This window comes from Strigops habroptila, chromosome 4 (genome assembly GCF_004027225.2).
Source record: "Strigops habroptila isolate Jane chromosome 4, bStrHab1.2.pri, whole genome shotgun sequence".
NCBI classification, from domain to species: domain Eukaryota; kingdom Metazoa; phylum Chordata; class Aves; order Psittaciformes; family Psittacidae; genus Strigops; species Strigops habroptila.
The window spans coordinates 29,077,473-29,089,830 of NC_046358.1; the positions used below are offsets into that span (position 1 = coordinate 29,077,473).

General features: G+C 40.8%; 1 protein-coding gene across 3 annotated transcripts in view; it reads left to right on the top strand.

Annotated features, from left to right (window-relative positions):
* The first annotated feature begins 6,325 nt into the window (after nt 1-6,325).
* TTC7B (tetratricopeptide repeat domain 7B) overlaps nt 6,326-12,358 on the top strand; it is a 141,507-nt gene continuing 135,474 nt past the window's right edge. The window contains exon 1 of one of the 3 annotated variants that reach the window (XM_030484706.2): nt 6,326-6,628. In XM_030484706.2, the coding sequence (XP_030340566.1) occupies nt 6,508-6,628 (121 nt within the window). In that variant the 5' untranslated portion in view covers nt 6,326-6,507. The remainder of the gene's footprint in view (nt 6,629-12,358) is intronic. The other 2 variants (XM_030484707.1, XM_030484708.1) reach the window with 2 other exon arrangements.

Genomic DNA, 12,358 nt, shown 5'->3' on the forward strand with positions numbered 1-12,358 from the left:
AACAAAAAGCAGTTGCTGAATACTTCTTTTTCTAGATCGCAAACATTTTTCTTACTGCTGGGTAGCAACAAATTGATGAGGTTGCAAAAATTTTTTCATGATCTTTATCCTCAGCAACTCCTGATCTCCATGAATTCCTCGAATTTATTTAATTTTCTTTCCCATTTGTAGTAGTAATCACAACATACAGCAGTTTCTATTAGCCTACAGGTTGACGCACTTTCAGAAATTATATGTAGTTTTCGACTCCCTCTGGTGGTCTGGCAATGTGGTTGGCAAGTCGTTTAGCTGCTAACACTGACAGCAAGAAAAATGTTTGAATGCACTATGACACTGTAGGTGCTTCAAATTTAACCATCATTTTTGTACCAGATGCATTTAAATAGCAATGGGAGAAATACTGATGATTATTAATAAATGCAAATATTTTTTATTACCAATAATTAGCTAGGAACATTGAAAAAAGAAATAAAAAGAAGTGAAAATTCAAAGGTTTTCTTCTATGTAACAATTGAATTTATTTAAAGGATTGAACTTAGGAACTGAAGAAGAGATGTAACTCAGCTGCTGCACTCAGTAAATACAGTGTGAGAAACACCTGATCATCTTCTTCTCTTAAGCAGTGACAGATGTACAGCTTGAAACAGCAATTATATGAAGACAGTGATTCCTTTGTAGCTAGAAACTGATATGGGAATAAAGCCAAAGTATGATTTTAACCAACAATGTAATGACATCAAACAATTGTACCACAGAGAGAAGAGCAGCCAGTATTGTTTTGCTAGCTAAAGAGACTATTCAGATTCATATTTGAAGATGTTCATTACTAAAATCTAGTTTTCTAATTTCCTAACATGTAATAGGTATCTTATTTTTACCCTTAAGAATTAGTTAAAAATGGTGCATGGCTTATTTTCTGTGCTGGATAGAATGAAGGGAACTGAAGATCAGTGGGCTACTTGAAGTATAAGAACCTTGCATCTTTCTAAAATTGAATAATTATGTTTTAGAAGTCTGGAATAGTTACATTCTGGACACTTTTTGCATAAGTGAGTCAGAAGGATAGGAAAATGTCTTTGCCACTGAGGTTCAATGTGTCTAGGAAGATTTCTTTTTTGAGTTCAAGTGAGAGATTAAGCTAGGATCTGGATCACATCTAGAATTTAGCTGAACTGTGTCTGTCAGTTTTGTTACTGCACAAAAACAGTGCAGAGATCCTCTTTACCTGCTGCTGCTGTATGAGCATCACTGTGTGGGATAGCAGTTGAAATACAGCAGGACAAGAGGCTTACTGTAAGTGTAACACAGTGATGACCCATGGTTAGACCTTACCTTGGCTCTTCCATGACCTAAAAGTACTCAAAGCATTTATTTGAAATCCTTAGGCCTTTGAACAAGGCTGAAAATTTTTACACTGGCACAATAAATGTGACAAACAACAAACAATGGTCTTTTTCTTCCCATTTTGCTTCCTGTTTGTTAGTTACTACATGTTAATACAGGATAACAATTTTACTGGCAACATAGCTTTGTAAAAATACAGTTGTGGAACAAGTAGCAATTTAGAAATAAATACGTCTATTCATCCTATAAACACCGCTGAAGTGCTTTTTTTAATTCTGGGAGGTGATTTTTTGTGTGTTTAAAGCTATGCATTTGTGATGTGGAGGATACTTCCAGAAGCAGTTTAAGTAGGTTTAAAAGGCAGTATGAAACTGCATTGGGCTGGAACAATGTGACTTTAATATATAGTGCCAATTGAGTGATAATTTTTGTAGTCTTTTCCTTGGCAATGCTAGTTCCCATTTAGCATACAGGGGCTTGGAAAGGATATATTTTAGAGTCTGACTTTTTACCTTTTGCAGCAAAATTAGTAATTTAAAATTCTGATTCAGCCTTTCAATAGCAATGTCTGTTAACACTGTTATTTATTGACTGAGAATTAACATCAAAAGATTTCATACAGTAGTGAAAAATTAGTATTTGCCTGATTGTACAGGCATACATTCCTTTTTAAGTATCAATTGTGCTGCATGTTATTTGACAAGTGCAGTATGAATTGAATCCATTTGAAAGCAACAAACTACAAAATCAGAAGTCCATTGTGAAGGAAAAAAATGCTTTCCAGGTTCCTAGGTTTTCCTGAACTGTTTTGTGTATTATTTGAATGTTCAAACAGCAGTAAGGGCTTAATGGTTTACAAAATAATGTACATTCACAGATGTTTTGTCTTGAAGAAAATAAATTCATCTGAGTACAAAACCTTGAAATGTAGAAATGTTTTGATAAAGCATATTTCACTTCTTGCTATGAGGCAGGAATGGCAGGTTTTATAATGTGCATGTTGCCAAACTGTTGATTTTGCAGATGCTGTTCAGTTTCACTTAATTTCCATTTAAATTGCACTTTGGTACTCTCAAAAAGGAACCAAATGTCCCTGTGTCCTGGTTTTGGCTGTGAAATCATTTTCTCTAACAATTTTAATATGGTCTGTTCTAAATTTCAGAGAGAGAACTGGCTTCAGTAGGAATGGAGAACTCCGCAGTTACCTCATTTTACTGAGTTATGCTAACTGAAGAAAAAGACTTTGTTCCCAGTAATTTTTTTTTTTTTGCTTCCATAATGCTTATTAATTGTGCTCTTAATTGTAGAGAAATTACTTCTCACCTCGATGCATTTTGGCCTGAAAATTTTTGCACTTCACATTTGAGAAAATGGCAGATGGTAGCAGGAGTTGAACGTGATTGATTGATTGATTGATTTAAAATACAAATAATATTTGAATTGCATCTCTGACCACTTGTGATAGAATACATTTGACATCTTTATAGACAATAAAATATTGTGAAATTGAAAAATAAGAAATTGGTGAAATAAGGATTTGTGCCGAGGAAAAGCCTCTTTTTAATATTGACCTTAAAAAAACTCAGAGGAAAAAATTAGTTTCAATAATTGACACTTTGATTAGCAGCTTCAGACAAACTGTTCTTGGAAAAAACCCCAAACTGCTGGTCAGTGTGCCAGGCTAAAAACCAAGTAGTAGGTAAATTTGCATATTAAACACTTCTGAAAATAGTGCAAAACCAGTTGCCATTAAGCACTGACAGCCTTTGACAGAAACTGGGTGTTAAGCTTTGACTAGCTGATTCTCACAAGGGCCTCCGTACCAGTGAGCTGACTTCTGCAAAGCTGTCATGAAAATACGGTTTTAATGAATTTATTTATCTAGATTAACGGAAAGCTGGAGCAAAGCTGAGGTTTGGTTCCTTCTTTGCCACTTCAGCAGTGAATAGTATTTGCCCAACAAAAACCAGAAACTGAGTTTAGAATAAAACCCAGTGATCTTACAAATTTGCTTGCCTTTTTTCTTATTTTGCTCATGTGAGTTCCCAGCATTCTATTTGAATATGTGACCTTTAAAAATGCAAGTACTTTTTGAATCGATTTTTTTTTTCTGAGTCCTTGTAACACAATCTTTAATATCGTAGTAATTAAAATGTTACTTTAAGTCAGTTTATATTCTCCATAACTTTTACATTATACCAGTTTAAACTGCCATCGCTTCTGTTTCTCATAGTTCTGTATGGAGTATTTGCAGCAAGCTGCTTTTTCGGGTTTATTTTCAGGTTACTAAAAGTATTAGAGTGATGTATACTGAAAGTTCCTGTTTCTTCATACCAAGCTCACGAATTTGCACTGAACAATCCCTTGTTTCTCTTATTGCTCTGTGTATGGGGTGGTTGGAGTGGGAGAGAGACCATAAGGCAAAATGGTTGACCAATGCCTTTTAGTTACTTTGTCATCTTTTTCAGAAACCAGGCATCTCTCCATATCTTCTAGTTAGCTAGCCACGTCACCAGAGGTGAGGTGAATGAAAATAGCACACTATTTCTAGCAAAGAGAACGCGGGCTTCAGTCTGTGCCAACAGTTTGCGAAATAGGCGGTTTCCAGAAAGCAACACTTTGCTTCAGTTTGAAAAAATAAGTGGCATTTGACAGAATATGCAGGGTCAGACCTGTTTTCTACATCACTTTTATGATATTCGTTCCAGATCCATTATTGTTACTGATTACCAGTAATCTACAATGGAATCATCTCAGAGCAGTCTTAGGTAGGTTCATTAATGTTAAAGCAGATTTCCTAATTGTTCCAATGCATTTCAAAATATACTAATTAATTTTGCAAAAATGTCTCACTTCATAAATAGTAGCTGTTGAGATAATAAGCCTGATGAACTGTTATGTAAATATTTTAATACTATTTTGCTAGTAGCTTTTACTGAAATGATGTGATCATTGCTAACAAAATGTGTTAAAATTGCTGTGAATAAATATGAATAATCTTCACAAGCAAATTAAATCTTTCCAGAAGTTGAAATTTTAGTTTTCATAACCTTATTTGTAAAAGAACTAGTAGTTATGATATGAAAACTTTTGAATTATCATTACTTTCCTGCCTTATTTTTAATTTAATTGTCTTATCTCTCCATTTAAACACCATGCTATTATCAGTTTAATGTTCTCTGGGTCTTCTGAAACCTCATGTAAGCAAAAAATGTTTTATCACATATTTCTGCTTTTGCTTTTGTTATAGTATTAAATCTTCTTTCCAGTCCTATAGTACTCCACCGTATCTCTTAAACACTGTTACCTTCTGCTTCTGTTTCTATTTCACTTTTTAAAATCTGAAGGATACTTTGTTTACAGTTGGACTGTAATCTGAAAATGCTTATAACAGCAACGTGATAAGAAGGTAGATTACAGTATCTGAATTTTATGCTATTACACTTTCAGTAGTACTGAGATTGAAGAGTAATCAGTTGAAACACTGAGAAAGACATTTGACACCTGTCATAGAGTTGCAATAGCTGTGGTGGCCTACGGATAGAAGCAAAGCAAGGTTTGTATAAAGTAGATGTTTGTTACATTGAGGGTACAGCTGGGGAACGCACAGACAAGGTTCTCATCACACAAGCCTGGGTCTGTTCATGAACAGTTAATGATTTGATAGCAGTGATTGATTTCCCGTCTTTAAAAATATGCATCCTTTTTCTGTTTTTTCACCTGATGATAAAAACCAAGCAAAAATTCAGAAACCAGCTGTTCCTAGTAGCATAGGTGACAGACACTAACTAGAAAATTGTTTAGAATTTCTCTTAGGTGGGCAGCAACCCTTTCAGGGCCCATAGACGTGTCATGTTTACATTTATCTGATCTGTTTATATAACACCACATAGAGGTACCTAGTGATGTTACTGTTCCCTAAGAGTTTGAAGATCATAATAACAGGGTTTGGGGAGTAAGATTGTTCTGAACAGTTATAAAAGAATGAGTGAGCTGTCTCAGGCTGGTAATGTTATGTTTGCCCAGATTTGACTTCTGTGATCTTGACATTTCTGAAGATTAAATGTGCTAGATCCAGAGGAGTGCAACGCATGTAAGAGCAATGACAGCATCTGTTTTTTCTTCAATGCAATCTTGGTCTCTTTGTTACATTTTCTAGTGAAGGTCAGTCATAAAGGTTGTTTTCTGAGGTGTATGTAAGTTTGCGGCACTAGTATGTCGCATGTGTGATGTAGAATTTGACAAAGGCACATGGTATTTATTGAAATTGTTTCAGCTATTGAGTATTTTTATTGCACCCAACTGTTGGAAATGCGTTTATTTTCTTAAAACATAGGCCATAATTTATGTAGGGTGCTCATCTTTGGCATTGCTCTACCCTCTGCTGTTCAACTAGGGAGCAAGCGAGTACTGAGCTGGTGGGCCACACTAAGGGTCACCTTTCCATGGGACAAGATGGGACAGAGTGTATCAGCTACAGGAGCCCATAGAGAAAGTATGATGTGAGGTATGGGGACAGAGAAGATAAAAAGGAGAATGCCATTAAAGGGATTAAAAACCCTTAGACTGAGTGCGGATGATTGGTTTCAAGGTGGGGGAAGAGGCAACTATTAACAGGCAGGAACTGATCTGGTATTACACGTTATGGAAGTGGAGAAGTATAGCAGGGGGGGGTGATGGTGAATGTTCATCATTAGCCTGTGCAACAATGAGATTGGATGAATTTGGATGACATTGGGCAAATCATTTTAAGGAGCAGCAGTTTCTGCCCGTCTACCGGTGCTGCTACCAGCGGGCACCTTTGATAACTCGGCTGCCTCCTCCGTACCCTCCCTTTCTCACCGCCCCACCCTGCGGTATCAGGGCCGCGCCCCGGCCCCCCGCCGGACGGGCGGCGGGACCCAGGACCCCTCAATCCCGGGCCCCGCCCCCGCCGCCTGGCTCCGCCCCGCGCTGCCCCGTCGCTGCCCCGCAGGTGGCGCCATTCCCGCCGGGCGGCCGCCAGCGCGGCGCGGGCCGCAGCTCTCGAGTTCCGCCGCTCCAGCCGCGCCGCCGCCCAGGCGCCCGGTGCCGCCGCCGCCCTCTCCCCGCTCCCTCTCCCCTCCCCTTCCCCCCTTCCCGCCGCCCCGGCCCCTTCCCCCGCCGGGGCCCATCGGCCCTGCCATGGCCACCAAGAAGGCAGGCTCGCGGCTGGAGACGGAGATCGAGCGGTGCCGCTCGGAGTGCCAGTGGGAGCGGATCCCCGAGCTCGTCAAGCAGCTCTCGGCCAAGCTCATCGCTAACGGTGCGGCGCGGGGCGGAAGGCGGCAGGCCGCGGCGCAGGGCCCGCGGGGGCGGCCGGCGGGGCTCCCGGGCCCGGCAGGTGCAGCCGGGCGGGCCGGCGGGAGAGGCCTGCGGGTCGCCCGTGGGGGAGGTGGGACGCGGGCGCCGTTGGAGTCGCGGGAGCGGGTCGGCGCGGAGCAGAGCGGGAGCACCGTGGAGGGCGGCGGGGAGGCGGGCGCCGCCGAGGGCCTGACCCGGGAGGGCACCTCGGGAATGACCCCCAGGCTGAGAGCTGGGGCGCGCAGCCCCGCCTGAGCACCCCTCTGGAGATCGGGGGACCGCGTCCGGCTGCGACGGCAGCGGGGCCCTGTGGGTTGACGTCCCGAACTGCTGAGCAGTCTGATGGGTTATCGTGAGCGTTGCAGTTTTGCAGGCATATATGCTGACAGCATGCATAAAGCCCTAAATGTCCTTCTATCTTCTGTGTGCAGCCGGGGTGCCTGTACACAGTGTGTCCTGTGAAGGCTTCTGCCCTTTTCCTTAAAAACATACCTCAGTAATATAGTGCAGCTTAATTTATTTCCATGTAAAAACTATGAATGGTTTGCTTGGTCTCCGATTTCTTGTATCACAAGCTTCTACATGTTTACCTGAAGGAGGTGGAAAGCAGTGCTTCATTCTGAGGTATGGAAGTGCCTCATGAACAGGGGAGCTGCAGGGAAGTTCCCTTTGGCATGGGTGCCTGTGTGTGAGAAAAGACACGAGCATGGCATCTACCTCTCTGGGCTCACTCGTCTGCTTGAGGTGGACCTGAGAAGAAGAAGTGTGCAGAGACAGAACTTGGGGTGAATTCAGAGGTGATAAGTTAACACAGAGAGAGGATAAGGTATCAGGTTGGCATCACTGGGAGTATGTTGTGAAGGTGGTGATAGCTTTGCACATTCAGGTATGGAAGAAAATGGCATGATTCGGGTGTATAGAAATACAATTGAAAGAGGAAAAGTCTGAATTAAAGAGCTAAAATTTAAGAATAGATGTACGGGTAGTAGACAACCTTACATGTGTTGGCCTTAAGAACAACCGGGTGATGATCCTGAAACACACTGGTATTACACTAACTAAAAATAAATGCAAGTGAAAAAGCGTTATGTTTAGTGTAAGGACATGCTTCATTCGGTTATAGACTATGAACTAGTCGGATATGAGTTCAAGCAAAGGCAAATGGGTTTTTGGCTATCTGGTTGAGAAGCATTGCCTTCATAGTTTTAAGATGTTCTAAGGTATTACAGACAGGTAGGGAGAGGTAGGCAGATGTTATTGGCAGTTTGACTTAAATTTCTCTGACCTGGGTACTTTTTACCTAACTGAAGCATATCAGAGAAGATTATAACAACTTTATATTTCAGTGATTTTCCTGTTATGGTATTTTCTAGATTCTCTACCAGTCAAAATACAAATTATTGAAGCATTTCCTAACTTTAAAACATGTAAAAGTATTTTTTGTCTCTGACAGCACAGGAACGATTAAATCGATGTCTGTGGCTTTCGAGTTCTAGCTAACTGAGAATATCAACAGTCAGTAAGCTAAGTGATTGTAAGGAATTCTTTTTTAGTAGAGTAACATAGGAAGAAAGTAATCTATTTAATGAAATACATGCCCCTCCTGTTGAGAGCGTCTCAATATATAAGTTTGTATTTTAGATCCTGGTGTACAGGTTGCAGGCCAAGGTTATCAGCTAGTGAGACTATGCAGGAGAGGCAATGCCTCTGTTCTTCCTGTGAAGAGAGATATGAACTGAAAGGTGCTCCAGTGTGTATCCCTGTTGTCAGTTAATCTGAAGCAATTAATGGAAGAAAAAGTACTCAGAACTTTACCACTTTCTTTTGTAGTAAAGTTCAGTTTTTATTGGTGTGTCAGGGAATTGGCTCTGACTCTTAAATTTGAAGCATTTTATGTGGGGATATCAACATTGCTAGGGTTTATTGCTCTTGGAACACAGATGGGAAGTAATCCTTTGGGGAAGCCTTCTTGTAATCTCCTCAATCTTGCACTATTGCGGAAGAATAGACTGTAACTTTACCCGGACTTAATTACACCTCCTGTTTGGAAATGGGTGTTGGGGAACTTGATAGAAATTTTCATGGGCTGGATTATTATTTGGGCTGTCTTGCATTGATATGGTATTTCCTATTATCAAGTTCCCATCCCTTGAAGCTTGCAACCTAAATTAAATAGAGGAAGGAATGGCAATGACAGCACCAGGATGAAGGTCTGTGTGGATGCATAAGGCAATAATACATACTTGCGGAGAAGTGCAGCACTTGAGAGGTGCAGTATTTTGAGTGGACTTCGTTATTGTATTTTTTATGCTATTTTGTTCTGCTGATGGATCCTATCTGCTCCCTCATAGAATTAGGAGTGTGTATAAAATCTGACAGTGGATCAATATAAATAATAATAATAAATAATAGAAAATATAAATGACAGTTTATGCAGGATTTTGGATGCACAAAAATGACACACACTAGAACCAATTTCTGTATCTGATGGATTGCATTTGAAAGGCTTTGTGAGCTTTCTGAGTTTTAAGATAAAGAAGGAAGAGAAATGTTAATGGATTGGTCACTGCGTTTGCTATTCTGGAAGTAATAGTCACAATTTGGATTGTGGAGAATATGTGCTCTGTGTCAAGACTGTGACTTGCATTGTTTTTCACAGAGGATAGATGGATGAAATCAGGGTCTTTAACTCAGAATTGTTAGGCACTTACCCAGTTTGTCTTACATTTCTCGCCTTCAGAACCAGGACTCAGCAGCAGTAATGAGATTCATGTCATGTAACACAAATCTCCGTTTGAGCTCTTGCTTCATCAGTGCTCCCATAAAAGATTGAGTCAAAACTGTTTTGTGCAGGTGGCTTAGCCTTGGCTAACAGCAAATGCCCACCCTGCTGCTCTGTCTCTCCCCTTCCTAAGTGAGGCAGGGGAAGAAAATAGCATGAGATGACTTGTAGCTTCAGATAAAGATAGGGAGACCACTTACTAATTACTGTTGTGGGCAAAACAGGCTTGACTTGGGGAAAATTAATTTAATTTGTTGTCAATTAAAATAGATTCAGATAGTAAGAAACAGGCAGACATGAAAGCAACACTTTTCCTTCCCCCCCTTCCCAGGCTTAACCTCACTCTAGTGCTCCAGACTCCTGTACCCTTCCCTGCATGGTGTGGGGGGCAAAGGGGTTACAGTCAGCGTGAGGTGGTTTCTTTCTGCCGCTCCTGCCTTCTCACATCTTCCCTCTGCTCTGGCGTGGGCTCCCCACTGGCTGCAGTTCTTCAGGTTAAAAATCTGCTCTAGCACAGGCTGTCCATGTGCCATGGTTCCTTCAGAGCATATCCACCTGCACCAGCTTGGGTCATCCACAGTTGCGGTGGTGGATATCTGCTCCTCCTCCACCTCCTTCTCTGACCTTGGTGTTCCCTCTGCTGTTTCTCACTCCTTTTGTTTTGTTCCCTCCTCCTCTCTGTGGCATTTTCTGCCCGCCCTTAAGCAGGCTTTTCCAGAGGTGCTGTCAGCTTTGCTCAGGCGCTCAGCTGGGTTCTGCTGTGTCTGTTGGAGCCAGCTGGGCTGGGACAGGGCAGCCCCTGCCCTCTTCCCACAGGGGCCACTCCTGCAGCTGCCACTGCCAGCACCTTGCTGTTTACCTCACACAGAAGTCGCCGTGCTGCTCTGAGGTTCATGAAGATGTGGTCCTTGGCTAGTCTGTAGGCTGTTTGGTTGCAAGAAATGTGCCATCCTCAAGTGTTCACATCCCGACTATCACTTCTCAAATGGAACTGAGACAAACCCCAAGTTGTTGGAAATAAAATCTTAAAGCAGTTTTAGCTAGTGAAACTTTTTGAGTGTTCCCAACTAGTTTAACTAACTGAAAAAGGTTTCTTCTAAGAAAATAATCTGAAGAAATATTGATTGTTTCTTGTATTTTGTCTAACATTGCAAATGAAAAGCATGGAGGTGAAGCACAGTCATGAGAATTAACAAAAGATCCAAGTACAGAATTACTTGTTCACAGATTATTGGAAGAGGTTAAATAGTAAATGCCGGATACCTGAAATTAATGAGAATGTATTTTAAACTGCACCCAGAATTGGGAAGCAATGGTTATTGGATTCTTTCATATTTTAAGCCAGTCTGAATGGGCTGCTTTATTAAAGGCAGGCCTTAATCCTTAGGAGAACCATGTGCAACTTTGTCTTGGAAAACTTGGTTGGCATCAAAACCACAGTTGCGTGAATGAAATGTAACATGCCGTAAGAGAGATATTTTCTCTTAAAATCACAATTTAGTGTATCAGTCCCCAAAATAGCTAGTGATGACCTCAATGCTTTAGTGTTAATGTTCACATATATTTGAAATCCCCATTATTTTTATTTTTTTTAATTAAAGGCTTTTTTTTTTAAATTTAAGAGATCTGTAAAGTTGCTTTTCTCAAACACTGCAAAATAAGGCCTATGAAGTACCAGTGATGATTGTTTTTCAGTAAGTTTTTCATAGCACGTTGATCTTGCAGATAACATTTTATTGAAGTGTTCAGGTTTGTGAGGATCGTGTTTTGAAACCTCTCTGCAACAGTTTCACTCAGAGCTTTGCAAATTGGGATTCTTAGGGTGCCTGGGATTTTGTGGTGTTTGAATGATAATTTTGGAAGCTAGCAATCACATTTCAAAGCTGATTGCAAGTCTGTCATGAATTTTTGATGAAACAGTAGCATCTTGAAGGAAGTGATTGCAATGAACTTCAGTATGAAGGTTGTGTCTGCTCCGAACATTCTCAGGACATCAGTGCTCTAATGTTTTCTTTCCTTCCTTTGGAAATGCAGTGGGGAAACCTTAGGTCAGTTCAGTGGCAAGTTGAATGGATAAAATAAAGGATCCATGAATTTCCACAGGTATTTCCGGCTATTCATTGTTGCTGCAATCGGAACGTGACCTTGCTCAAGTTCAGTGAGGTAACTCTGTCTGGAAAAGCAGGCTGAGGAGGCGAATTTTATAGTTCAAGTGAGGTAGAATGATGTAGTTCTGTAGAAACCTCAGCCAGTGTGAAATACTGCATTACTTCAAAAGCAAGGGAGAATGTATGCCCCGGAAGTTGGCGGATCTGTATGCTACCGAGAGTGTTGTGACATTGCCCTGAAAATAGAACGTTACCTGTAGGTATCAAGTTTGCTAATGGACATAAATCAACCTTTTAACACACTGCTTTCTTACGAGTTGAATTTCGTCCTACCATTGCTATCCTGTTTCTGTTTGTTGTTGTTTTGTGTGTGACCTTTTCTCTTACTGTCTTTCCTCTCAATACCTTGTTTCTATGGTTTCCTATTATATCTTTCCTCACATTTAGCATTACAGAATAAGGAAGCAGAGAAGAGTTGGGAGCAGAGTAGGAAAACCAAAGGATCAGGAAGTATTTTACGTATCTGTTTCTTATTTGTCACTTTCTATGCTGCTTCTATATCTGGATAAAAGTAGGACATAAAAATAGAAACATCTTACCAGTTTTCATTTGTTTTGCTTCCTTGTGAAATACAAGCCCTCAGATGTATGGATAAAGCTTATCCTCTAGTAAACCGGGGATTTCTAAACCTCTTGGGACTCATGCCCTACTTAGGTGTTTATCAAATTTGGTTTTTGTACATGGAACTTGTATTGCAATTATATACGCAAAGCTTTCTGAAGAGATCTACATCTCTACCAGA